The following is a 27733-nucleotide window of genomic DNA, read 5'->3' as shown; positions in this document are numbered from 1 at the left end:
GGCATGTCACGTGCGTGGTGGGGTAAATTGTGGGTACTCGCCGCCTCCTTTCAGTCAGCCAAGATAACCGTCGAAAAAGGGCCATGCAGTGATTCCTCTCTTGTCCGAGGCGCATCCGCCAGCGGTGGCGTGAGGAAGCCGTTGCAGGGCTGCACCTTTTCCTTTCATACGTATCACCGCTCGGCGGAGAGATGCCGCTCCCGCCCGATTGGGGGTGTCTCGAATGCATTCGCGATGCATTTCGGAGCGCAGTCTCCCACTGAGAACTTGTCTGAGAGTTTGTCTGATCACAACCATCGGCACGCTGCTGTAGTTGTTGTTGAAGTGGCTTCACATTCTGAGGTGGTGACGTCAGTCGGCACGGCTCACGTAACTGCACCGCCGCTCCACCTACAGGCGTCTCGAGTCCGTCATCAATGACAACATTGGCGGCTCGGCTTCCGCAATTAAAGAACAAAATCTTGCTTCAAATTAATTTATTTAATTAGTGGGGTATTTCACACAAATTTTACATGCACTAATTATAATGCAAAATCTGATAAGGTGATGATAACTCATTTTAACCACCGAAAAATGTAATCCAAAATGTGGATTGATTCAATTAGCTCTGGATCTCAATGGTGTCTGATTGGATCTGACAGATCCCAATTGTAAAAAAAAACAATTAGTCCTCCCTAAATTAAAGTATCAGCGGCAATAATGAATCACATGTACAATTCCCAGAATGCTGGGGTTTTGTTGAAATAACAAAAGATTAAGCAAAATAAAACATGAGAATGATGAGCATTTTTCATCGGTTTTGCGGTCTGCATTTTGGCAACGATGAGCTGCATTATCCGACGCAACGCGTCTGTAGAGTTCCATCACCGCGCCGAGGTGAATCCACCGGGGCTCAATGGCTATCGGGCCCCCCCCCTCCGCCTTTGTCTCGCCTCCCACCAGCCGAGGGGGCTTGCGGGGGAACGCCGCACGGCCCCAGCGGCACCATCAGCAGCCCGGGCTTCCCCAACGAGTACGACAACAAAGCGTCGTGCACGTGGCTCGTGCTGGGCGAGCCGGGCGACACCGTGTCGCTCGTCTTCACCGACTTCCAGCTCGAGGCCGGCTACGACTTCCTGGAGGTGTCCGGCGCGGAGCTCCCCTCTGTGTGGTGAGCGCGGTGACGGAGTCCAGGGTGCGGTGGGGGGGGGGGGCGGGGGTTATCCACGTAGCCGGCCAACCGGTCGTCCTATGAAGGCGCTTGCACCGGTGGTGGCCGTGAACGGGAAACGGACTCGGGTCGCCGGGTTCGTATCGCAGCCCCGCTGACAGCACTCGCCCCAGCAGTCGTAGCCTCAACGGTCTGTTAAGGCCATGGGAGATCTTTGTATTTGGTTATGAAAGCCGGCACGGTACAGGAGGGGGTGGGTGGCCAGCACCACGCCCGACCGCCTTTGTCTCCCGAGTGACAGTGTTTACACACCGTGCCAGGTACTCATTTGAGGCTGAGTCGACCTAGGGAAGGCCCAGGACCGGTTCAGATAATCGTCACCGGTGGTGACCGTGAGGGGGAATCGAACTCGTGTCACCAGGTTCGTAGCGCATCCCCGCTGACAGCACTCGCCCCAACAGTCTGCTAGGGCTGTATGGGGGGGGGGGGGGGATCTTTGTCTTGTGTTAACCACGTGCGGCCACTGTTAGCGTGTTCCGTCGTAATAAGGGAAAACAAATCAATCTCGCCGCAAGTGCTGATCATGACCGGGAGCAGCGAGGTGAGCCCGTGCCTAAAGGGCGTGATGTATTGCACGCCCTGTGAGCGAGGCTCTCCCAACCCTGTAATCCCCGCTCGCGCTCTCTGCAAAGGCATCCGAATCGGGTCTGCTCCGGCAGATATTCCCCCGTCAATTAGTCACCCGATGCCATTTTTGTAGCCGCGCGTGACCGTGCATTTCAAATAGGTGGCCAGACGACACTGGCACAGCGTTAGATTGAAAGTCGCAAGGTTGGAATTTAAACTCCTGGTCAGGGTCAACTTGGTCTATCCTCATGAGCAGCAACATTATAATTATCTACTCATTGCAGATAAAACCGGCCTCTGACATAGCAACATTGCCATTTTTTACTAAAAAAAATAATTTTATGCTTGACAAACACTGATTTAAAGGAAGACAGCTGGAAATACAAACAGCTCTTATTTCATGGACACATGCCCCGGATGTGCGAATGGGGCCGTCCAACGTGAGTGAAGCCTCAGTAAAGGTTTAAAAAAAAAACGATGTTCAAAATCTCAGCCAGGAGCAACTGCGGCGGTGATGTGACCGGGGCATCGTGGTCTCGCAGCGAATAAAAACCTCCGCAGCCATCGCACTCCCAACGCTACAACTTAGTTCCTCATTCACTTAGAATGAAGCTCGTGCCGGGCCCGCCCGTGGCACGCAGGCTCCACAAGAGCCGATCATTTCGCGGGTGCTCATCTACCCTTTCGTCGTTAACGCTGAAAGCAATGACCTCTGATTTGTAAAGATAAAAACCCAATGTCATGATCGAAATACCACAAGGTGGACATGCGGTTATTTCGCCTCCCTTGGCAGCGCGGAAACTAAATAATCTCACTGTCTGTGTACTGCACATATATATATGTACGTATGTGCGCACGTACGTTGAACTTCTTTCGCATCAACCATAGCCAACCACGCTAATCAGAGGGGCGGGGGGAAGGACAACAAACGAAAACGCAATAATCTCACGTTCTTATGACATTGTTCCGTTCAACATACGTATGTGTGTTGAACTCCTTTTTCATCATACGTAGCCAACCGTGCTCCACTTATTCTGGATACAGAGGCATAATGCTTCCTCAAATCTGCCATTCCCCATTACACTCCATGCTGTATCACCATTACCATTTACATGCGTTCCCATTTCCTTCCATTATCTTCATGTATAAAACCTCGCTGCTCAATTACATCGCATAGCGCATATTCTAAATCTCCATTATGAAAATATTAGGAGCAGCAGCAGCAATGTAACACGTTGCAAAAATGTCACATTTATGTCTAATAATTAATATTATGCTTAAAATTAAAGTACTATATATGAGTAGTGACTTTTTTTTTAAGTCCGAGGCATATTTTGTATTATTTCTGACTGCAGTTCACCACGGTCAGGCGTCGGCTCTGTTTGTCTAAAATCTGGGGAGAGGGCAGAACAATCACTGCCGTGAGTGTGACCCAAGATGGATAGAGCCCTCGTGAGAACTTGTCGAACTTCTTTGGCACCGTAAGTAGCCAACCATGCTAATCGGAGGTGCTGTGGAAGGACAACAAACTAAACATAATAAGCAGTTCTCTAGAAATGAGTTTTCAGTGTAGATTTAAAAGTGCGTAGCTCCAGTGGCTTCCTAATATCGGAAGGAAGAGCATTCCAGACCGCCGCAGAAGCGCATCTGCAAGCGCGAGATGCGGTGACCATCGTCTTTGTTCGATGGTTGGCCAAAAGCCGCCGCTGCGAGGATGACCAGAGTTTGCGGGATGGTTGATGCTCCTTGACGAGATCAGCGAGGTGAAAAAACGTGTGCCCCTACTCGGGACGCGCCCTTGAGAAACTTGTCACACGCCACACGACGTCATTACGACTTACAATGTGACACCTCGCTTCTGCAGGCGAACGCGTGGCAGAAAGCGTTACGGAATCCGCGCATGTGCATTGTTTTTCTTCCTCGGCGGTGGCGAGAGGGATCGATCGTGTCGGTTGACACAGCGGGCGATCGGTCCCCGGTAATTTCTGCGGGGAAATACAAACGTGCGCTGTCCGCGCTACAGGGGGTGCTGAACGCTCATTAGCGAGACGAGTCCGACATGAACACTGCCTATAAATAAACTGTTAAATTACTCGTCGCCACTTGGCGGTTACGCAGTTAACGGTTCCAAGGCAGATAATGGATCATGATTTGGAGTTAGTTACTTGACAAATATTCACCAGAGCATTTTTTTTTATGTCAGGAAACATGTGAATGTGTTTCATTAGTAGTTTTTTTTTTTTAAGTGTGTTGTTTATTATAGCTGCTCTTACCGACATCTGGTGTGGAAAATTCAGTTTTGACACGAAATTATATTGATCGTCTTATTCATTCGTCATTCCTCTTTCATTACGCCTACCAATGTATGCCCTCTTTATAATTAATCAACTAATTTACACTGCATCATCAGCACAATGATGTATCCACTGCTGGATGAAGGCCTCTCGGCCATCTTCCATGGTCTTAACTTGACACACAGGTAGCCAATATCGTAATTCATAATTTATTTTTAGGCTAGGCCACAATGATCTTACTAAAACTGTGACGATTCGAGACGTGGCCCTTCTCATAGCACATCTGTATTAAAAAAAAGCATATTTTAAGACCACAGTGTTGTTGCGAGTATGTTGAGTTTCTTTATTTATTTGAATTGTGCTTGTCCACCATTGCCAACGCAGCAGAAGCAGCACCAGATAATTTATTTACCAAACATGCGTCGTGAAACCCTCCGCCACCCGACAGCCTGGCAAGATGAATTGTCACGTGCTGTGCGAGTGTTTAACAATGCGGCGATCGTGTGTCCGCTCGCCGGCGAGTTGAAGAGCAATTCTCACAGCGAAATTGGGCAATAGGCATGACTCTTCATTTGGAATTTTGCCAAATGTGTATGCCTAACATTGCCGTTATATACACTGTGAGGCTCCGACTTCAACCAATCAGACATCATTTTCAGCCTCATTTTCCAAAGTTTTCAACAATTCAGAATATTTAAGTTTACGTGATACTTTTAAAATGTATGTTTTTGTCATAAGATGCTGCACGAGGATTATTGCATGCCAATGCAGAATGGTTCCGTACATCTGCAAATGAGTGCAGTCAGTGTGTGGATTCGATGTCTCATTTAACCAGGAGAGAAGCCATTATCCAGTGAGGACTGGCGATTTTGCTGAAATGTGGATTTATATTCCGGGAACTTTAGTCGCAGATTCGTTTCACTTTTCAGTGGCCATTCTACGAACTGCGGATGCTGCCGTAGTGCGATGGCGAGCCCACTGGACGTGCGATGTAGAGGTCACCCACCGTCTGTGAATAAAGCGCTTTGTAGCTCATCGGATTCCTCCATTGTTCATAAAGATTCTGATTCTCAAATCTCGTACTGTGGAAGTTGAAACAATGGGAATCGTTTCTTAAATCCCTCCACCTCTGTCCACCCAGAAGTATAAATCGTTTCACCAAAGTTAGTCGATCGGCTGGTGGCATGTGGTGGGTGCAGAGCATGGGTACTCTGACCTATTCCAAAACGTTTTGCCAAAAGGGAAGAGTAGGCCCAATACCTTGTCCAGAGGGGCTCTATAGAGCTCCCTCGAGTGAACGCCCTTACGCCAGCAGTGGAGTGAGCAAGCAATTGGATGGCTGCACACTTACCTATGCAATGTGCACATTATGCCCCTTCTTGCAAATGGTGTAATATTAAAGTTAAGTTTACGACAGATGGCACAATTATGTGATTCACTTCCAATGCAGAAAACATTCCAGAATCACAATCAGAATCTCTATTTAAACTGTAGTAATCCCGTGAGCTATGAAACTCTTTCTCATAAATGTCCAGGGACGTGGTCAGACAGTTACAACAACAATTAACAATTCCACGTGATACACAATTGTGCAGTGGTATCTCTGTACGAGGCTACCTCAACCATAATGCCACTTCGATAACAGCTTGTGTCGCGTGACTGAACACGCTGTAATTAAAAACTAACGGTGGCCAAAGCCAAACGAATCGCTTTCCAGACCGTGTTGCAGTTATTTATCTTTGTGCACACAGCTCGCCCCCTTATGCAATTGCAACCTTTGGTGATTTTTTGTTTTAAAGATTAAATGACATCTCAGCGGAGGTCGAGACCATTGCTGACATCCATACGGAGTTGCTCATCGGTAGAGCGGTGAGGAAACCGTTTCCGAGTTGAGCTCAATGCAGTTAAACCCAAACAGACGTGGCTATAACCACCCAACGTCACGTGAAGAGTGGTTGGTCATTCAGAACAAGTGCCTCAAATGAATAGAAAATTGACGTAACCGCCGGCAGCCTTTAATTATGTGACATACAGTCACACATCATATATTTCTGGACTCACACGGGACAGTTTGTTAAAACGGTGATCCCGGCTTTGGTGAAGATGGTTGTGGAATTCCGCTTGTTTAACGTCACGGTCACTCAGCTCATCTCAAAACACTGAAATGCGGCAAACACAAATGACTCAAATTAGAAATTTTAAATTCACTAAAAGGTCAAGGTGCAGCCCTGCAATTCCGCGCTCACACCGCTGCTGGTGGAAGAGCTTCCACTGGAGGGGCGCCGCGGTGGCAAGATGTTGACTATACAGGAGGTCGTAGGTTTGATCCCGACCTTGACGCCTGCTGCTATATATTTGGAGTTTGCGTGTCTCTCTCTGTGGTCGCGTGGATTTTCCCTGCACGTTTAGAATCAACGTGCGCTGAGAGTATTTCGCTGCTGTAAATGTCCACGTGACAAGCCACTTCATTGAGCTGTCATCCGTGGCCAGGTCGCGTCTCGAAAAGATACATGTGGCTCAGTGGGCCTTCCCTGGTCAAATAAAAAATAGTTTGGTTTTAATTATCGATTTAAAGCTATGGTGACTGCAGGGATTCATATTCTTGGTTCTTTCGGTAAAGTCACGTAGAAGGGAAATAATAAAATAATAATAATAAAACACAATAAAATGCTCACGACCTTTCCATTGCAACACAAGCAATCATCATCAGGTGTGAAAACCACGGCAAGAAAATTTCGTTTTCACACCTAATGACGATTGCTTGTGTTGCAATCGAAACGTCGTGAGAATTTTTATTATTTTTATTTTATTATTTCCCTTCTACGTGACTGTACCGAAAGAACCAAGAATAGTTTGGTTTTAGATTTTAGGAGCTCTCGAGAGCCCCTCTGGAGGAGATATTTGGCCAAACTTTTACCCACCGATACTGCTACCAGGTACACAGAGGTGGTGGGTGGGGGGGGGGCGGAGATTGTATAAACTTTAACCGTAGCTTCAACTGAAAATTGGGTTATGCAAACTAAATTGAGTGATGTTTTCTAGCTGGAAAAAATGTTTAAATTCTATATTGAGTTTCTTTGCACAAGACGCGGGACTGTAAACAGTAAATGCTCCGCGTGGCTACGCGTTTGCGGCACGCGTGTGGCTCGAAGCGTATGTTGTGCATGATGTTATCACGACGTAGCCCTTTGCCTTCCGTATAAAGCACCCATTTTTCATCTGGCAGAGTAATTTAAAAAGGATGATTTTCGCTCCCGTGAGAGCTATGTACTCGAGGAGAATCATATTAAAATGTGGTACAATATCTCACAGAGGCCAGCTACCCAGGAGGCCGGCTTACGAAATAGAAATTTGAAGATTAAGGAATGTAAAATACGCGCATTAAAATAGACTCCTTAAAGCACGATAAGCTGCATCTTTGCGGATATTGTTAAACGACAACTCCCGTGCGTTAAGCCAAGGTGTTCGACTAATGTGAAAACATGCTACAAATCGGATAACAAAGTACACTGCATTGGTGCATCCAAGAGGATGGTGCGCGTGATAGATAAGGCACGACATTAAATGATCCTGCACAGGCAGGACATCTCAGCAGCTAATTTCTCCCAAGCGTGCAGTCTGCGGTTTTGTCAAGGTTACGAATTAAAAGTATTCAGCCTCTGATTACCCAAGGTTCAAAAAAAGGAATTACATTCTGTCACACAATCCGATCACTTGATTACCTTTGTGATTACTTTATGAAATGTTAAATGTGCAGCCTGTAATTCTTTTCTCATTCTACTGCTGGCAGAAAGGTGTCCCACGATAGGGGGCACTTAGGGAAGCACCTCCAGCGAGGCATTCTGCCTACTCTTCCACACTGGCCTGACGAGGTGGATTTTGCTCTCCCCCCACCCTTCGCTCCGTGGCAGCTACCCGGAGCCGGTCGCCTTGTGGACCGCGGTCTGCGTGGTGCATTTATCGGTCCGTGACTTCGCTAATGATTCTCTGGTGTCCGCGGGGTCTCTGGACCTCCTTGCGAGGCCCTGGATGTGGAGATGACGACGTTACGATTGCAGCTCTCCTGGCTTCAAAGTAAAACCCCGGCTTCTCTTGACTCTTTGACTCTGAGGATCGGGGTTTTGAGTCTGCCTGTGTGCGGTGGGGACGTTGATGTATTGGATGGTTACCACTTTACATTTGCGTTATCCAGAGCAACAGGGTTTCCAACTGCAACGTGTCAAGGTGACCAGGACTGGCCTACGGGGCGAATGGATTGGCTCGAACAGTGTTTGGTATGTCCGTAGCAGTAGGATGAAGCTTCATGTTTGCGAGGTTCTTGTGTGTCCCGTCTTCCTCTTGTGAAATTTTCCAGGAGGAACCTTCAGGGTTGGTGCTGGATTGTGGATGTTGCTCCGTGCTGTCTCAGCCAATGCCCCTACATCTGACCTCGCTGCTTGTAATTAATCACGTGCATGTACTGTGTGTATGTATAACTCCTTTCGCACCTTACATAACCAATGGTGCTAATCAGAGGTGTGGGAGAAGGACAACAATCTAACCACAAAAATTCGCTATAAAAAAGTTAGTTTTCAATCTAGAAATAAGAGTGCATAGCTCCAGTGGCTTCCTAATATCGGAAGGAAGAGCGTTCCAGATGGCCATTGAAGTGAATCTGAAAGCGTGCGATGCTTAGAAAATGCTGCATTTACAAAAAAAACTACAGGGAGAGCCTATTGTTCACCAATTATTTTGCTGTGAACATTCATCAAATACTTTTTTGTCCATTGCCCTCAAAGCAGCACATTCAGAATTGTACTACAAATTAAGGTTTGTGCTTTACTCAATTAATTTTTTTACAAACTCCTAATATGTGAGAGAGATTGGCGAGATTGTGTCACTGAAATACAGAACTGGTTTGGTTGGCTACAAATTAACAGCCTCATTGTCAATTGAAGTGAAAGGTTTCTAATTTGGTGATTATGACATTCTATACTCCATGGAAATGTCGACAAGTAAACTATCCATACGGGGGAAACAATTTTCTGTCAACCTTTCCGAACAAATACGATGAAGTCATTTCACATTCTACACAGCAGCGGTTACGAAGTGCATAATTATAAAATGCCTGCAGGGACACTTTTGTCCATTGCCATATCTCCGGTGCAATCGGCGTATACAGATCAAAGGGCAAACTGTATCAATAATACGTGGTGTCGACATCGGGGGGGGGGGGGGCTAGACCTCACGGGACGTATCTTAGACAAGGACAGATGCGTTAAACCTTTCCCTAGCGCCGCAGAGAGAATTCTTCATTGCTCTCAGATCAGCATGTTTGTTTTTTGTTCATCTCCAAATAACCCCATGCAATGAGACTGCTATTGTGCTGCTACAAAGTCCGTCGGATCCTTTCCCCCTGTGAGGAGGAAAGTGCCCTTCACGTTGGCCACGCACGTCTGGTGACTTAAAGCAACGACGAGCAGCAATGCGGTTGCTCGGGAACGGGCGGTTCTGACATTACGCTCAAGGCTGCGACATGGTCGTATACGACACGGTGCACGTCTTGGTGCGTTGCAGATATTTTATGCAAATGTAAACAACATTCTCTTCTCCAAACGTGCAAACGGGCGACGAGTCCAGCGTCGGACAAAGACGACGGCGGTAGCCGCATCGCGCGGCGCTTTCAGATGCGCGTCTGCGGCCGTCTGGAACGCTCTTCCTTCCGATATTAGGAATCTACTGGGAAAACTCATTTATTTGGAACTGCTTTTTGTGTTCAGTTTGTTGCCCTTTCCCCCCCGCACCTCCGATTAGCGCGGTTGGCTACGCGCGGTGTAAAAGAAGTTCATCGTGCATTACAGATACTGCCAAATTGTGACATTGGAATGGCCACTTTATTGTCGGCGTGCTTTAACTTTTTTTCCGTGGGAGATTACAGAGAGGCAACGCGCAGCCGGTGGGAGGGGATAAGCAAAGTGACCCACGCACCTTCTTCTCCCCGTTACATGTCTTCACTTACTTTTCTACGAGTCTTTTTTCATGAGTCTTCAAAACAAGATTTGTTCGGAAACAAACGCGAAAAAAAATCGTTCGCGTTTAATAACCGCAATATTTTTTTCTTGCAAAATCATGGTAAGAACTAATATTTTTCTCGAACAAAAAAAATCCTTCCAAAGTTGGGTTTTAATTTAGGCGTTTTAATCACCACGAAGGTTGATGCTTACCCTGCTATATATTCAGCTGGCAAGTTACGGAATATTGTTTAACCTTACTGCTATTGTATAGCTCAAACACTCAGCACCAAGCAGTTGCAATTACTTGCAGTTACTGTGAAATGCTGCATATGTCAACCATTAGGATAATGACAATCATGTTAAATAGGCTTAAACACAAGTGTGACTTTTTTCACAATACATTTTAAATGTGCGTATTAACGTGACGAAAATAAACACATTTTCAATGTAGGATAATGCAGTTTCAGAATTAAACATCGCTGCCACCACTACCGTTCTAATTAACGGTACACACTGCTTTGTAAGCACAACAAACCGGATCACCATGGCGCTTGTGCCAGGCTAGGTGCACTTTAAGGCCATCACGTGAAGTGTTGAACGCCCACTGGCAGGAGGTCACGTGGAAGACCCCGAGGTGCCATGGGTAGACTGACTGAAATTACTGGCCGATGCACCACCTGTGCCCCCCTACTGTGCCAGCACACATACCCACAGCCATCAGAACACAATTGTAAGATGATTTTCAACAAACAGTGGCTCTCACAGGTTACACCATCTGACCAAATCACCCACAATTATCCCAGACTCATCAGACCTCAGAAGCTAAGCAGAGTTTTGAGCCGATCTTGTGCTTGAATGGGTGACCACCATGCATACAACTGGAGGTTTAGGCCGCTGCGGGGATATGTTCTCAGCAGAGGGCGGTGCAGCAAATTCCATGATTGCCCTCGAGTTTGCTTCGACGTCTGTGCTCCCCACCTTCACCAACCTGCAATGACCAGCATGGTGAAGTATGGTCAAATAACCCCCATGACCAGCACGATGCGGAGAGGCCCTCATCCAGCAGTGGGCTGCAGAGGTAACACAATGGGAGGTTGAATGTTCGCGTTTAGATCGATACAGTGCGACGACAAATGACAAATGACAGACATATCTGCACCTAAGCGGCCCACACGGGCTGTGTGGGGTGGGTAAGGGAGCGGACTGCATCCCTGCACCGCCGGCTCCGTCACCCACACACCCACGCACATCCACGCACCCACACACCAACGCACACCCACGCACCCCCACACACCCACACACCCCCACACACCCACACACCCACGCACGCCCACACACCCACGCACACCCACACACCCACGCACCCCCACACACCCACGCACACCCACACACCCACGCACACCAACACACCCACACACCCACGCACACCCACACACCCACGCACACCCACGCACACCCACACACCCACACACCCACGCACACCCACATACCCACACACCCACGCACACCCACGCATCCACGCACACCCACACACCCACGCACACCCACACACCCGCACACCCACGCACATCCACACACCCACGCACACCCACACACCCACGCACCCACACACACCCACACACCCACGCACACCCACACACCCACGCACACCCACACACACCCACACACACCCACACACACCCACGCACACCCACACACACCCACACACCCACGCACACCCACACACACCCACACACACCCACACACACCCACACACACCCACGCACACCCACACACACCCACACACCCACGCACACCCACACACCCACACACCCACGCACATCCACACACCCACACACTCACGCACACCCAGACACCCAGACACCCACACACATCCACACACCCGCACACCCACACACCCACGCACACCCAGACACCCACGCACACCCACACACCCACGCACACCCACACTCCCACGCACACCCAGACACCCACGCACATCCACACACCCACACACCCACGCACACCCAGACACCCACGCACATCCACACACCCACACACCCACGCACACCCACACACCCACGCACACCCACACACCCACGCACACCCACACACACACGCACACCCACACACCCAGACACCCACGCACACCCACACACCCAGACACCCACGCACACCCACACACCCACGCACACCCACACACCCACACACCCACCGTTGCGTGGCCCGCCTGACCGATTTACCACCACACACCCAGCGCAAGTGTCTGTGCACGTTGAGAGCAGTCGTGTCCGAGTAGATACTCACACGTCCGCGTATCGCTCAGTCCCCGGTGAGTCAGGTGTGCGACGTTTGACTTGACTTTTTTTGTGTTCGATTCCACGATACGGTACCGTTATCGTTAATGTAAAGAGATGGTCCACTGTTGTCCGCGAAATATAATCTCCGTGCAAAGTTGCCCCACGATAGGCGGTTGTTCATGACAAGGAACTGTGGGATTGGTCGTGACAAATTGCGCTCGTGTCCGGCATCCTGCGATGACCCGGGGCGCTGTTTTACTTCTCACCACGTCTAAACAGTGTCACGAAAGTGCGCACTGGCGATCATCTCGCCTCATTTGAGATGGGAATCACACGTTTTTAGGTCCACTTGACGTTTGTGTTCGTAAACAACGTTTACATGGCGCATTCTAAGTGACGTCTGCACGTGGATACAATTATGTCCACAATAGAGGTTTTTGGGTTAGATGGCGTTAATACAAATGTGTCGTTAAACCCGCGGCCACCCGACACCGCTAATGAGTAAGGTTTGTCACGAAAACAGAACATGCCAATTTGTTACTAGCACAGCACACCAGTGTGTTGGAGAGTAAATTCACAACGTTTACGTGACAACCCTTACTAATTGGCTGTGTCAGATGGTGGCGGATTTAACGACACATTTATATTTACGCGATCTAACCCAAAAACCTATTATGGATAATATTTGTCGCGAAAAGCCCTGCGACTACTACGTGGTAAACTACAATTCTGCCATCATCATCTCATTCTCTGCCATTCGCCAGACGTGTGCAATTGTCATTCGATGTTGTGACCATACCGTTGAAAGTAATGATATAACAGAATCAAGCAGCCCCGTGACTAAATCCCTCCTCGGCTTGGTTTTCTATTTTCTGTCCGATCGAGTTATGACGTGGCTCGCGCACGCCCGTGCAGCCGCGTGCGGCGATTTGGTGGCATCCCATTACGGGGGGGGGGGGGGGCGAGCAGAGCCACCCGCGCCTCTCGCGAGGTCACCCGGGGCCGCGTGCGCCGGCTGTCCGTGCGCTCGCGTCGACGCGTCAACGTGTGCTCGTGAACGCGTGAACGCGTGCTCGTCGACGCGGCTCGTGAACGCGTGAACGCGTGCTCGTCGACGCGTCAACGTGTCCTCGTCAACGTGTCCTCGTGCACGTGTGCTCGTGAGCGCCGTCCCTTGAGCAACCCCCATCTCAACTCAAACTCAAGCCCTCTGGTCTTAATAGTTTTGCTTCTGAAAATCATAACAATTTCTAAAATGCAACGCTTTCTTTCCATATTTTGGAGAATATGTATTTTTGTTGTTGTTGTTTAGACACGAGCAGCCCGCGCGTCCTTTGGACGTGACCGTCCTTCCGTAACCCACCCCCAGACTTGAAGTCCGTCCTGCCAGCCAGCTAGCCCAGCACATGTACTTATGTAATATGCTCTGTTCAATATGTAAATGTCTGAACGGTGAGGAGCACAGTTGTCCCATGGAGGGATCCCACGACCGTGGTGAGCGTGCATGCACGCCTGCATCCATCCCTACTGCCACCATTCCGTGGTTGCTCTTGGAAAACAGAAGCGCGTAAAAGAAGTGGTCGCGTGGTGCCACTCTTTATTGTTCCGCTGAAAAAAGTGCCAGAATGGCGAGAAACGCACTCGGACTGCGCGCAGTGCAGATGAGCAGGAGTCATGCAACGCGGTGTGGTCATGTCAGCTGATGCCTGCCAGGAGTGTCGATTGGATGTTTGGCACCGAGAGCGCCACGAGGTTTACCGCCAGAGGGGTTGAAACAACGCTCGCACCCAGCTCGCGCGACGAGGTAAAAGGCTTCTCGCGCGTTCTAACGCGACAAGAGATTTAAAAAAAATAACCCGTAACAACAAAGTTTTTCACTATAAATCCTTTATATGCGTGGCATCGGTTTTATTTTATTATTCATTTGAGTTTTTCTTGAGTAAGAGTTTCATTTTTATCACATTGGTATTTTAAATTAAATATGAATTTTTTTTTCTTAAAAAGTGGAAAATTTTGGGGAAAAAATTTCACGAAAATAAATTGTCACGCACAACGAGTCTGTGTGCAAAATGTCAGCTCGATTGGATCACGGGAAGTGGGTTAAAAAACGACCGAAAGATTTGCACGGTCGTAAGCGCACAAGCAAGCAAGCAAGTGAACTTAATATAAAGGATTTAAAAACACGAGGCCCACGTGTGTGTCAGTCGCGTTCAACCTGCAGCGTCGACCTGACAGGTGCGTTGTGGAACGCGGTGAGCTGCGGCAAAGGTGCAGCTTTGCGAGTGCTCGCTTACAATCGCTGCTGGCAGAAGGATCTCCGCCATGGGGTAGCTCGAGAGAGCCACGCTACAAGAGGGCATTTGGCCTCCTCTTCCATGCTGGCCATATGTCTTGGAAGAGGTGGGAGTTTGCCGCACTTAGAATTGTGAATTTTTACTCCATATGCAACAATGTGTGATTATAATGGCAACATCCAGTTTAAATTATCGCAAAGTAGGTTTTATAACTGCGAAAATAGCGGTCATCAGAATATTCATAATCATGCAGTTTGACATGTTTGCGAGCTTAGTTCTGTTTTAAATGTTCAGTTATATGAATATACCACTGCTTTTAATAGTGTATCTAAACCCCTGAAATTATGCTGGCCATGATGCTATCTCACAATTTTACTTGGAGGTAACATAAAGCTCCGTTATAATCTCAGCGTGGCATTTTATATATCAGTTCTCATCGTGCCTAATGATTTGGAATGTCAATGTGTATGTCCCTTTCTCAAATATGATGTAAATTATCCAATATTTATGGGATAAAGCATATGTACACACAACCCCATTCTGTCTGTGCACATATAAAGCAAGATATGGTTTGATCCATCAGCCTATTGGCTTTGTCGACTAATATATGAAGCAAGCTAAGTCGTATGATTGCGGACCATATACAAGCTGGGTTTGAAAAATAATTGCGATATAAAACGTGGTATAATTCAGCTTGTTATCATATTGCAGGGAAATCGGATTTTAAATGCCAGGAAAGCTGATTTTACGTCTCACCTGATGTCAATAAGAGGAGACAAGTGTTGATAGGCAGCGCGGCTTTCTGGTGTAAATCATTCGTCATTATCTTTTCTTATTAAAATAGTATTTAATAGAGGTGGTGATGTTATAAATACCTCAACAGCAAATTATTGAATAACCTCTGTTGATCCTTTCCAGTAAAGGACTCAAGACATATAATCCACAAGGTACATGTTCCTGATTCCTAAACATTTTGAAACTCTTTTGAAAGAACCAAATCGTTTAATTTAACACTCGTCGAAAAACTGCGACTTATCTTTAGTTATTTCGAGACGAATCTGGCATCACGTGGCAACTTGGGACACAACGCGAATAATCCGAAAATCAGGAGAAAAAAACAGGTCTGCAACCGCCCTTAAATATGTACCAACAATCCATTATAAAAAAAAATACAATTCTTACTCCAAACACGGGTAATTTCTTCCTGTTTAGTATGCATCAGAGAACTCAGCTCTGTTCGACCTGAAAATAGTTCTACCCCCGGGGAGGCATTCCACACAAAATGTTGCAAAGGATGCACATGTTTGTGTCGTTTCCTCTTGTACTATTCTCTGTGTTCTTGGTCTTTATTATCATCCCTCCAGCAAAGCATTTATTCCCTATTGAATCATGATTGCTAAAGGTTTCATCAGCACCAGCAGCAGCCATGGTTGATCTACTGCTGGATGAAGGCCTCCCCAAGGCCTCGCAGTCCATTAAGTATCTGAACACAGCTGATTTCATCGCTTAGTCTCCATGGCGGTGTCATTCCCTTGTTTGTTTTCAACCAATGGGCCGACAGTGTAACGTCCCTAATCACATTGTGTTTGGTTTCCTGAAAGGTGTGTTAATGAGCTTGCTAATGAGAGCATACACCTGCCAACTCAGATCCCAAAGCTTTTTGAAAGATCGAGAGCGGCGATTGTGTTCCTGAGCCGCCAGCTTATATATCTGCTGTATTCATGGTAAAGAGCTAAATACTTCAGGGTTTTTTTCTTCAGTAGTGCATTGCCAAAACTCACGAACAATAATGCCTCCACAAGAGATGGAGGGAGCCGACCAATTGGCTTCATGCGTCTCACGCGCTCACACCCAGCGGACCCCTCGTTGTGGCCGGGTAAGCAGCTTCATAGCGCAGTCGCTGTGCTGCTGCTTCAACCAATCCCCCCATCTGCCTCCACCATCACGTGACTTTATGTCAATAGCCTGTAAAGGCTAACACAGGAATAGCTTGCCTTTCACGTGTTTGTGTGTGTGCCAAGTTGGTGGGGGCGGTGGTGTAGCGGTGAGCGTGCTGCGTTACGAACCCAGCAACCCGGGTTCGATTCCTACTCACGGCCAACACCAGTGACGATTATCTGAACCGGTTCTGGGCCTCCCCTAGGTCGACTCAGCCTCAAATGACTACCTGGCGCAGTGTTTAAACATTGCCACTGGGGAGACAAAGGCGGTCGGGCGTTGTGCTGGCCACCTACCCCCTCATGCACTGTTCCGGCCTTCATAGGTGCTAGTGACTAACAGCACTTGACCCAACAATCTGTTAAGGCTATACTGGGGACCTTTGACTTGGTTTATGCTAAATTGGCAGAGTGCAGAGGGAGCGCATAGGGTGATTAATCTGCCAGTCATCACAGTCAGCCATCAACACCTGGGCCTCTCCGTGACCTCTTGCCAACGAGCCTGAATTTTAAAGCAAAAAGGAAATCTCCGAGTCAGGATTCCAGGCCAGAAATAGAAGTGGCTTTAGCAATGCTTGGTGGCACGGATGCCGTTGATGTGGGACCCAATCATAACACAATAAGAGCCTCGCATTCGTATGGCACCTATCTGGATCAAGACCTCACCAGAGTTCTCCCCACCCATTCACTCTGCCTAATTCCCCATGCAATCCCCGCTCTGATCTCTCAGCCTCACACTATTTCCCCTTTGATGCATGTGCCACGTTTTTTCACAGCCCTACACCCCCGCCGCCTCCCCCCCCCCCGCTCCATACATCTGCCCCTGGCTCTTGTTCACCTGAAATGGCCCTTTCATTTTCTTACCTACAGTAGCAGTCGTAGTAATAGTAGTGGGAGTACTCCTGCTGGCCAGATTGGTCACCGGTGATCAGTGTCGTGAAACTGGCAATGCCCCCGAGCGAGCAAACATTCGGAGACGCTAGGAGCTCATCGGAGACATCAGCGGATAATCAAAGGTATTAGCAACTAAATTTCGATTTAAAGCTTTCGTGACTGCAGGGATTCATCTTCTTGGTTCTTTCGGTAAAGTCACGTAGAAGGGAAGTAATAAAATAATAAAAATAAAACATAATAAAATAATTCTCACGACGTTTCGGCTACAACGCAAGCAGACGTCTTCAGGTGAAGAAAGAAACACTGCCAAGCTAGGAGCTTATATATACGCTGGGTTGGAGGTGCAAGAAGAGCGCCTTAACAAAAAGAATGTGCATATCAAGTATAAACTACATAAAAAACTATGCAGTTTATACTTTAGTTTTTTATGTAGTTTATACTTTAGTTTTCTACGTGGTTGTTTAGTAACTGCAGCTACATACTATTAACATTCCTTTCCTTTGTTAATGCTACTCCCTGCACCCTCCCTTGGTGCTGCTGATCCTACATAATGCATGGGCATAATATGACCTTGAAACCCCCCCGCCCACCTCCTACGCATTTCCCATAAATATCCAAAATTCCTCTTGATATGCACATTCTTTTTGTTAAGGCGCTCTTCTTGCACCTCCAACCCAGCGTATATATAAGCTCCTAGCTTGGCAGTGTCTCATTCTTCACCTGAAGACGGCTGCATGCGTTGTAGCCGAAACGTCGTGAGAATTATTTTATTTTATTATGTTTTATTTTTATTATTTTATTACTTCCCTTCTACGTGACTTTACCGAAAGAACCAAGAAGATATTAGCAACTAATTGAACGACATCCGCAACTAATCAGTTGCAGGAGCAACGAATTGAAGACACGAGCAACTAATAATCGAGAACACTAACACATTGACGACACTTCGCAACGAATCGAAGACAATCTTATTTAATGTAATATAGCGCCTTAATCAAGGCCCTTTATATAGAATTAACGATGGTACAATAACGCGTGTGAATGTAACGGTGGAGATGAGGTGAATGCAATAGACGAGAGGAAGCAATGTGGATTCATCTGAGATGCGTGAATTTGGCGAAAGCAAAAATGTATGAGAGCAAATGATGACGAATGGATTTAATGAATTGGAGAATGAGTGATAGCCATGTCATGAGAACATGAAGAGGGACCGGTAACGGTGGTGGTGGTGGTGGTGGTGATTCTGAGGGGGGATTAAGAGGGGGTCATGGGGTAAGCTAGAGAACAATAAGTGAGTTTTGAGTGAGGAGTGGAAGCTAGTGAGTGAAGGTGACTGATTAATGTGGATGGGAATTTGATTCCAGTGAAGGCGGTGGGCGAGAAGAAAGAGAGAGAGCGAGCGACAGCGTGGATTGAGTACAAGGAGAAGGAGGAACAGAGAGAGACGGCAAAGATTGAGAACTTAAGAGGGCAAGAAGGCGACACGTAGAAAGATACAAGAGTGGCAAGATATGGTGGGGCAAAACCATGAAGGGATTTGTAGACTAGGATGAGGAATTTGAACGGCCAACGGTGGTAGACAGCCTGAGTAGACGGCCAATGGGGCTGCGCTGAATGACGTTGAGACAACGCACTGCCGACGTGTGGCCAGCTCCTTCAAACGCGGAGACGAAAGGGGTCGGCCCCTGTTGTCAATGTGTCGAAGTGGGATCTGTTCGTCACGCAGCCGACCACTGCCCATTGCGCAGGAGGTACCGGCGCGTCGCAACAAGCAACTCCCTGGTGTCATGGAATGTATATGACCAGACTCAATAATGTTTTCAGTTGGCCTTTACGAGAGAGACACTTATAATAGTTCTAATGTACAGCCCTCTTGTCAATTCACTGCTGGATGACAGCCTCCCCCATGCGGTCTCCGTCATGGGGGTTGTTAGACCACGCTTGGTAACTCTGATCAATGCGGCCTTGTTAAAACTGTGGGCCTGGGACCGTTTCCGATATCACTCGCAAACGATTCACGTCCGTCGTGAACTCGCCTGTCCCTGCTCCTTGTGATGACGACAGAACCCGCTGCCCCCCCCCCCCCCCACCGCTTGCTCAGGAGGCTGAACACCGGGCGTGTATCTGACCAAAAGGATCTATATTCGTGTTTCTTGGAGCGGTTAAATGTCAGCAAAATCAAATATAACATGTAGGCTTTCACGACCAATATCCATAATAAAGGTTTATTGGGATAGATCGTCTAAATATATAAATGTGTCGTTAAACCCACCACCACCTGACAGCCAATCGGTAAGGTTTGTTACATGAACACAACATGTCAATTCGTCACTAGTTCAGCACACCAGTGCGTTCGGGAGTAAACCCACAACATTTACAATTCGACATCACAGTTATCACTTTAGTTAAGAACTAAACAGGAGGATTTCTCCACAAATCTGGCTGTCGCCTGATGATGCTAGTTGCAATTACTGGCGAAACATCGTATTCGAATTGTAAATGTTGTGGATTTGCTCTCCAACACACCGATGTGCTGTACTAGTAACTAATTAGCACGTTTTATTTACGTGACAAACCTTACTAATTGGCTGTGTCGGGTGGTGGCGGGTTTAACGACACATTAATATATTTACGCGATCTAACCCAAAACAAATAAAACGTCTATTGTGGAGAAATCTGTTCACCTTAGAAATGACTCACAGCACTGAGGTACAACGATAAATAATGACACTCTTACGATGACTCTGATTTTGTTAAATTGCGTGTTTACGCTCGCCCTGTTGTTTCTGCCATAGAATAGACAAACACGTGATCACATGGTTCGTGAACAAATGTGATTATTTTAATTGACCACTACATCTAACGCAGCATTGCACACAACGCCTCACCCTCCAGTGAGCCATCTACATTCCTGAATATAATATTGGAATGCCGTACCAAATAAAAGTGATCATTTACATATTAAATGTAATGCGTTTTATCCAAGAAAGTGTCACGACCAAGAGCACAAGAAGCGCCTAGCGTCCACGGAGACAGTACAGAGGGTACGGACATCAGGACATTTATTTATACTGCAGCAGGAGGAGGAATCCGATGAGCTATAAAGCTCTTTTCCATAGATGTCCAGTCGGGGCGCGGGGTCAGAAGGGAGATTGGCACGGGAATGGTCCATCGGTGACAAGGGGGTGGAGAGGGAGGCCTCGCGTCCACCACCACCACCAGCCGGCCGCGCCACGCCTGGCGACGGCAATTTGTCCACGTGGTCCACTGCACACGTCCAGTGGATACGGCCACAGCGGTGCAATGGGGAGCGTGCCGGACTTGCAACTCCGGGTCCTCCGGTTTTTCCCTCCACATTTAGAATCAACACGCATTTAGATGATTTGGCTGCTATAAATGTCCACACGACGAGCCACTTCGTTGAGCTGTCATTTGCGATGGCCAGGCCGCTTCTGATAAACAAGCTGATAGCTCAGTGGGCCTTACCAGGCAAGATTAAAAATAGTTCTGTTTTATTTGTATATATTTCGAGGTGATTTGCTTAGCTTTCCTATACTTTGCACTCCTCTCGTGTTTTTGTAGTGTTTGTTGTGACGTTCTGATCTGCCCCAACTGGACATCTGTGAAAAAGAGCCTTAAAGCTCATCGGATTCCTCCTCCGGTGTCAATAAATATTCTGATTCTGAATCGCCGGCGTGCCAGTTGAGCCATCGGCAAGTGTCTTGATGTCCCCTCTGTCCACCCGGCAGTGTGAATGGCTTCACCACAGCCGATCGGCAGCTCGTGGGTGGTGGGGTCACGGTGTGTGCGCTCCCACTCCTACCCAAGACGTCTGATCACTGTGGAAAAGTGGGCCTAAATACGGTCTGGTGAAACTCCCTAGAGCTCCCCTCCCCCATTAGTACAGGATCCTTCCACAAGCATTGGCGAGAGCAAAAAACTGCAGGTCTGCACTTTGACCTTAAATGTAATTTGCTTATCCAAGGATATTAAATCGAATGTGGCTCTTTAAAAAATGAGGAAAAAGAGGCCGATGAGACATTATGCGCATTGTAATTAAACGTTAACATTTACGCGCGAGGACACGTAAGGAATGGCAGTTGGCAATCGCTCCGAGTTGCACTGCTTGTCTCGTGATGGAGCGTTGACATTCACGCTCCACGATAAATCCCGCAGCCAACGTCACAATCAGCCACGGCGTGAGCGCGAGAGACAAATGACACCGTCGCGGAGTGATGAATACAACGCAGGTTCATCTGTGAACGTTGCCTCGAGTGCCGTTTCTGTTCAAAGTATCTGCTGCATGGAAACAATTTCAATTCGCTGTGACCTATTGCTTAAAGCCCCACTCATCTTTTGCGGACAAGGCGGAGTGTTAAACAGACCGAGCATCCATTTAGGAGGGTTATGCATTCAGTTCCTAAGTGTGTGGTGCGTGCGTGCGGGCGCGAGGTTCTTTGTCTGAACGTGGTCCGTCCGTTTGTGTGTGCGCGTGTGTGCATGGGTGCACTCAAGTGGTCCTTGGTTAATGGACCTCGAGTCCGTACTTTGGCTCGGTTGTTTCAAGCCTAAATGGGTGCACTGTTTACACAGCTTGATGGCAGCCACGTTAGAAAGGCAAAGGTAATTTGAGCATTGTGCTGGACCATTGGCCTCAATGTATCTTCACGCGCTGTGCCGCCTATTGCGTTCTGTGTAGCAAGAGCGCTTACAATGAAAAGTCTCGTTCAGGTAGGTTGACTGTGTCATCTCATCCGAGGAGGTCGCAACACACTTACTCCATTTCTATCCTCAAAGTGCTCCGTTTTGGAATTCCTTCCAATCGTCCCATTTCCCCCAGTTCTTGTCGTGAACTTTTGCTCGATTCAAAGAACGTGCCAACTCTGACCTATTGCACCGTTCAAATCACGCGATGTGTTTCTGGACCTTCCTGTGTTTGCGCTTAGCAAGTGTCAAAATGTCCCGTAGACTTACAGCCTCCTCAGTTACCTGTACCCTAAGGGAAGAGGTGAGACAATAGAGTCACACGAACGAGACAGATAATCAAGCGAAACACTACACATGAGACAAAAAAACGATTGTCTCTTTGAGTCGAATTGTGACAATTCATGAAATCGAGGACATGGAAAATCGTCATATGCCGAGCCATATAAAACCATGTTTTGTGATCATTTCGATTAAATATTACCGTCATCAGCCATGATATGTCCACAGCCAGATGAATGCCTCCCCAAGTGGTCACCATACCTCGTGGTCGTGTGATCTATACCGAAATAATTCTGCCACGAAACATGTTATAAAAGTGCATCTGATAACGACAAATATATACGAGTTAGAGAAGTGGTGGCACAACTGTGAACCCAAGTGACATCGATTCGATTCCTGGTCCTGGGTCCCTCCTTCACGAACCCGCACTGACCATCCTGGTGAAGTATGGCCAAAAAAAACCCCCATGACCGACACAACGTCTCATCCAAAACCCCATTTGTCAATCTAACAGCGGATTAACAAAGTTCTCTGTAACCCGCCTCCACCAGACACAGCTAATTAGTACGATTTATCACGTAAACAGAACGTGCCAATTCGTTACTAGTACAGCACACCGGTGTGTTGGAGAGCAAATCCACAGCATTTACAATCTGAGTGCGACGTTTCGCCAGTAATTACAACCAAGCTTCATCAGGCGGCAGCCAGTTCTGTACATTACAATGCTTTTTCATTAAAATCTCAGTCTGTTTTCTACTTGACTTAAAAAATAAATTCACTTTCAATATCAATGTTACCGCACAATCTTGAACCGTGTATGTAAACAATGAAACACATGATACTCTGTTTGCAAAATACTGAGAATAAATATTCTAAGAAATCCATTAAAAGGCATTCATCATCATCACTCGCCAGACGTGTGCTCAGCAATATTTTGTTGTGATCCATGAGGTGGATTTGATAGTGATAGCAGAATGTGAGAAGCACAAACACACGCACACACGAGGGGGCTTCAGATTTGGCTGTTGCTGCTGCTGCAACCGGTTCTGGGACTCCCCTAGGTCGACTCAGCCTAAAATGAGCATCTGGTGCGGTGTGTAAACATCACCACGAAGGAAACAAAGGCGGCCCGTCGTGGTGCTGGCCACCCATCCCCTCGTGCGTCATACCGACCTTCATTGGTGCTCGCTAGCAGCACTTGCTCCGACAGTCTGTTAAGGCTATACGGGGGATCTTTGTCCTTGGTGCACCCATCTCAATGTTAACACAATTGGCACAACTGCTGCAAAATTGCATTTCACGTGTCGCCTTGTTATTTTAAGCCACGCATGAAAGATGTTTGGTGTCATATTCAACATGGCTTTATTTATGTAAACATTAAAACCTGGTGTCATCTTAAGAGGCTCTATGTTGACAGAGGTTTCGTTGGGCAGATTGCTCTCCATATGTTTATTTATAATAAATGCCATTAACACTTCAAATGCCCGTTTCTTCTATCCAAAATTATCAAAGCAGAAATCTTCACGTGCAAAACATGAATGCTCCTTCATGGCATTAACAGGCTTTTTTTTAGTAACGTACCTGTATTTTAATTTTGATACATATCCAACCATAACGTGAACATGTTATGTCGGGTTAAATGTGCAGCCCTGCACATTGCTCGCTCACGTCACTGCTGGCGGAAGGGCCTCCACTGGAGGGAGCCCTCGACAGCCTCGAGTCCAGGGGTCGGCAACCTTTCAAGGAAGAAGAAGCAGAGCCTTCGTTGGGGGGCTTTTGTCTTTGAGCAAAATAGTTGGAGAGCCGCATCACACGCAAAACCACTTGTACACAAACACAGCAGCAGGTATCCGGCAGATGACAACACACATTCTGACCTAAATGAACAACAATCGATTGGGAGGTTTAACTGACGACATCTAAAAAAAAACTTTGTATTTTGCCAGGTAAAGCCCACTGAGCTATATGAACCTCATGGCGGTACTCCGGGGTACCATAGTACCCCGGCTCTCGCATAATAGCCGTGATGCAGTGATTTTTAGTCTGTTAATGGTCAGCGATGCGGCAATCGACTAATCTCGACGAGCTGTACACGATGCACTGTTCAAAGTTGAATTTTTCGATAACTGTTTTTTTATGCTAATGTTTGGCGTTTCGACATCGCGGAGTAGCGCTGATTTCGGATTGATTTGTACCCCAATCGCGGAGTGAAGTACGCCCCTGGAGAAAATAGTGTCCCAGAAATAAAATATTTAATTGCCTCGGCCATTCAGTATGATTTGGTACCCTGGAGTACCGCCATAAGGATCATTTAGTTTTTTTTCAGACGCGACCTTGCCATAAATGATAGCTCAACAAAGTGGCTGATCATGTGCACATTTACAGCAGCCAAATAATCGAATCGCATGTTTCTAAATGTGGAGGGGAAAACCTGACAACCCGGAGAAAAAAAAAACGACGAGACCTACGGGGAGAACATGCAAACTCAAAATATACAGGTGTCAGGAGATTAAACTCACGACCTCCTGCATACGAGGCGAGGGAGATGACATCTCGCCACCCCAAGTTCAGCGTATTGCAAGTCCAGTGTACGAACCATGACACCACGGCAGCGTCCATCCAAAAGTTAAAAGCTAAAAAAAACGTACAAACATATCATAATGTGGTATTTCATCCCCTTTCCAAGTGAAATAATAAACCAGTCGCTGTGCTCAAATGAGCGTTGGTGGGTTGGGGGGAGTGTTCATCTCAGCTGGCAGCCGTGAGCGAGTAATTGGCACTCCACTTTCCTTGAGGGTAGGCATCAATTATTTTTCTGTACAGCAGTCATGGTTGACTTTCCGCACTAAGACTCATTTTATCATCGGCCCAATTGATCCCTCATCGGTGTTTTTTTTATATATATACCGCCACAACCTTCATATTATGAGTGAAGACAAGTGTCAGCCCCTGCAGGATTTGGCCTGGGCAGTGGGATTAATACGGAGCCAAAGACCAATGCAAATGTGGGTCTTTGATGGCAGAGACTAATGGCATGGAATGTTCGAGTAAATATGTGAGTTGCCCTTTTAAAAAACCTTGTCCAAAACGTACGTCTGTCGTCAAGCATTTCTATTACCATGTCAGAGGAACTGTTTGCGATCACGCTTGCTGAATATGAAATGGAACAAGTAGCAGTCGGGGTAATGATCCAGCGATGGAGATGCTATGGCTCCGTAAGCAGACGCCAGTCATCGCGATTGTGCTGCCTAGCACCTCTGTGTTGTTCGGCGCGATGTCCGACGTTTCGCTCCGCACGCTGGGAGCTTCGTTCGTTCCTGAGCCTACTGCTGTACGTCAGCTGATACTTGAATACAGCCACCAACCTGTGGGAACGTCTGCTGAAAACCTGGACAGAGTGCGGACTTGAGATGGTGAAGTGATGCAAGGGATTATGGTGCAGGTAGTTACATGGAGACGTTGGAATTTTTGTGAGCCAGATGCAGCCATTCTTCAGCAGTAATTAGCCAAAAGTAAAGGTTGTCCCTGAATCTTGGGTGCAGGTGAAGAGGACAAGAGGCAAGAAATGGCGAACTTAGTTTTTCGTATGGAACAAACGTGCATGGTGCGTGACGAGTCCGAAGAGTATCAACCAAGAAAAACTCACCAACACCCTCACCAACACCCTCACCAACACCCTCACCAACACCCTCACCAACATCCTCACCCTCACCAACACCCTCACCAACACCCTCACCAACACCCTCACCAACACCCTCACCAACATCCTCACCCTCACCAACACCCTCTCCAACACCCTCACCAACGCCTTCACCAACACCCTCACCAACATCCTCACCAACACCCTCACCAACACCCTCACAAACACCCTCACCAACACCTCACCAACATCCTCACCAACACCCTCACCAACACCCTCACCAACATCCTCACCAACACCCTCACCAACACCCTCACAAACACCCTCACCAACACCTCACCAACATCCTCACCAACACCCTCACCAACACCCTCACCAACATCCTCACCAACACCCTCACCAACACCCTCACCAACATCCTCACCAACACCCTCACCAACACCCTCACAAACACCCTCACCAACACCTCACCAACATCCTCACCAACACCCTCACCAACACCCTCACCAACACCCTCACCAACACCCTCACCAACACCCTCACCAACACCCTCACCAACACCTCACCAACATCCTCACCAACACCCTCACCAACACCCTCACCAACATCCTCACCAACATCCTCACCAACACCCTCACCAACACCCTCACCAACACCCTCACCAACACCTCACCAACATCCTCACCAACACCCTCACCAACATCCTCACCAACACCCTCACCAACACCTCACCAACACCCTCTCCAACACCCTCACCAACACCCTCACCAACACCCTCACCAACACCCTCACCAACACCCTCACCAACGTCCTCACCAACACCCTCTCCAACCCTCACACACCCTCACCAACACCTTCACCAACATCCTCCCAACACCCTCACCAACACCTTCACCAACACCCTCACCAACACCCTCACCAACACCCTCACCAACACCCTCACCCAACATCCTCTACAACACCCTCACCAACACCTCACCACACCCTCACCAACACCCTCACCAACACCCTCACCAACACCCTCACAACACCCTCAACAACACCTCACCAACACCCTCACAACATCCCTCAACCAACAACCTCACCAACACCCTCACCAACACACTCACCAACACCCTCACCAACACCCTCACCACACCTCAACAACACCACTCACCAACACCCTCACCAACACCCTCACCAACATCCTCACCAACACCCTCACCAACAACCCTCACCACACCCTCACCAACACCCTCACCAACACCCTCACCAACACCCTCACCAACATCCTCACCAACACCCTCACCAACACCTCACCACCACCCTCACCAACACCCTCACCAACACCCTCACCAACACCCTCACCAACATCCTCACCAACATCCTCACCAACACCCTCACCAAACACCCTCACCAACACCCTCACCAACATCCTCACCAACACCCTCACCAACACCCCACAACACCCTCACCAACACCCTCACCAACATCCTCACCAACACCCTCACCAACACCCTCACCAACACCCTCACCAACACCTCACCAACATCCTCACCAACACCCTCACCAACATCCTCACCAACATCCTCACCAACACCCTCACCAACACCCTCACCAACACCCTCACCAACATCCTCACCAACACCCTCACCAACAT

The 27733-nt window shown here is 47.8% G+C and overlaps 1 protein-coding gene across 1 annotated transcript in view; it reads left to right on the top strand.

Moving 5' to 3' along the window:
- Window positions 1-27733, top strand: part of LOC133353013 (CUB and sushi domain-containing protein 3-like) — a 639938-nt gene that overhangs the window by 319332 nt on the left and 292873 nt on the right. The window contains exon 5 of the mRNA XM_061569078.1: window positions 943-1150. Coding sequence (XP_061425062.1) covers window positions 943-1150 — 208 coding nt within the window. The remainder of the gene's footprint in view (window positions 1-942; window positions 1151-27733) is intronic.

This window comes from Lethenteron reissneri, chromosome 42, assembly GCF_015708825.2.
Source record: "Lethenteron reissneri isolate LAM-NWPU_2019-01 chromosome 42, ASM1570882v1, whole genome shotgun sequence".
In the NCBI taxonomy this organism is placed as follows: domain Eukaryota; kingdom Metazoa; phylum Chordata; class Hyperoartia; order Petromyzontiformes; family Petromyzontidae; genus Lethenteron; species Lethenteron reissneri.
The sequence above is the reverse complement of the archived record's forward strand: the minus strand, read 5'-3'. Positions and strand labels throughout refer to the sequence as shown.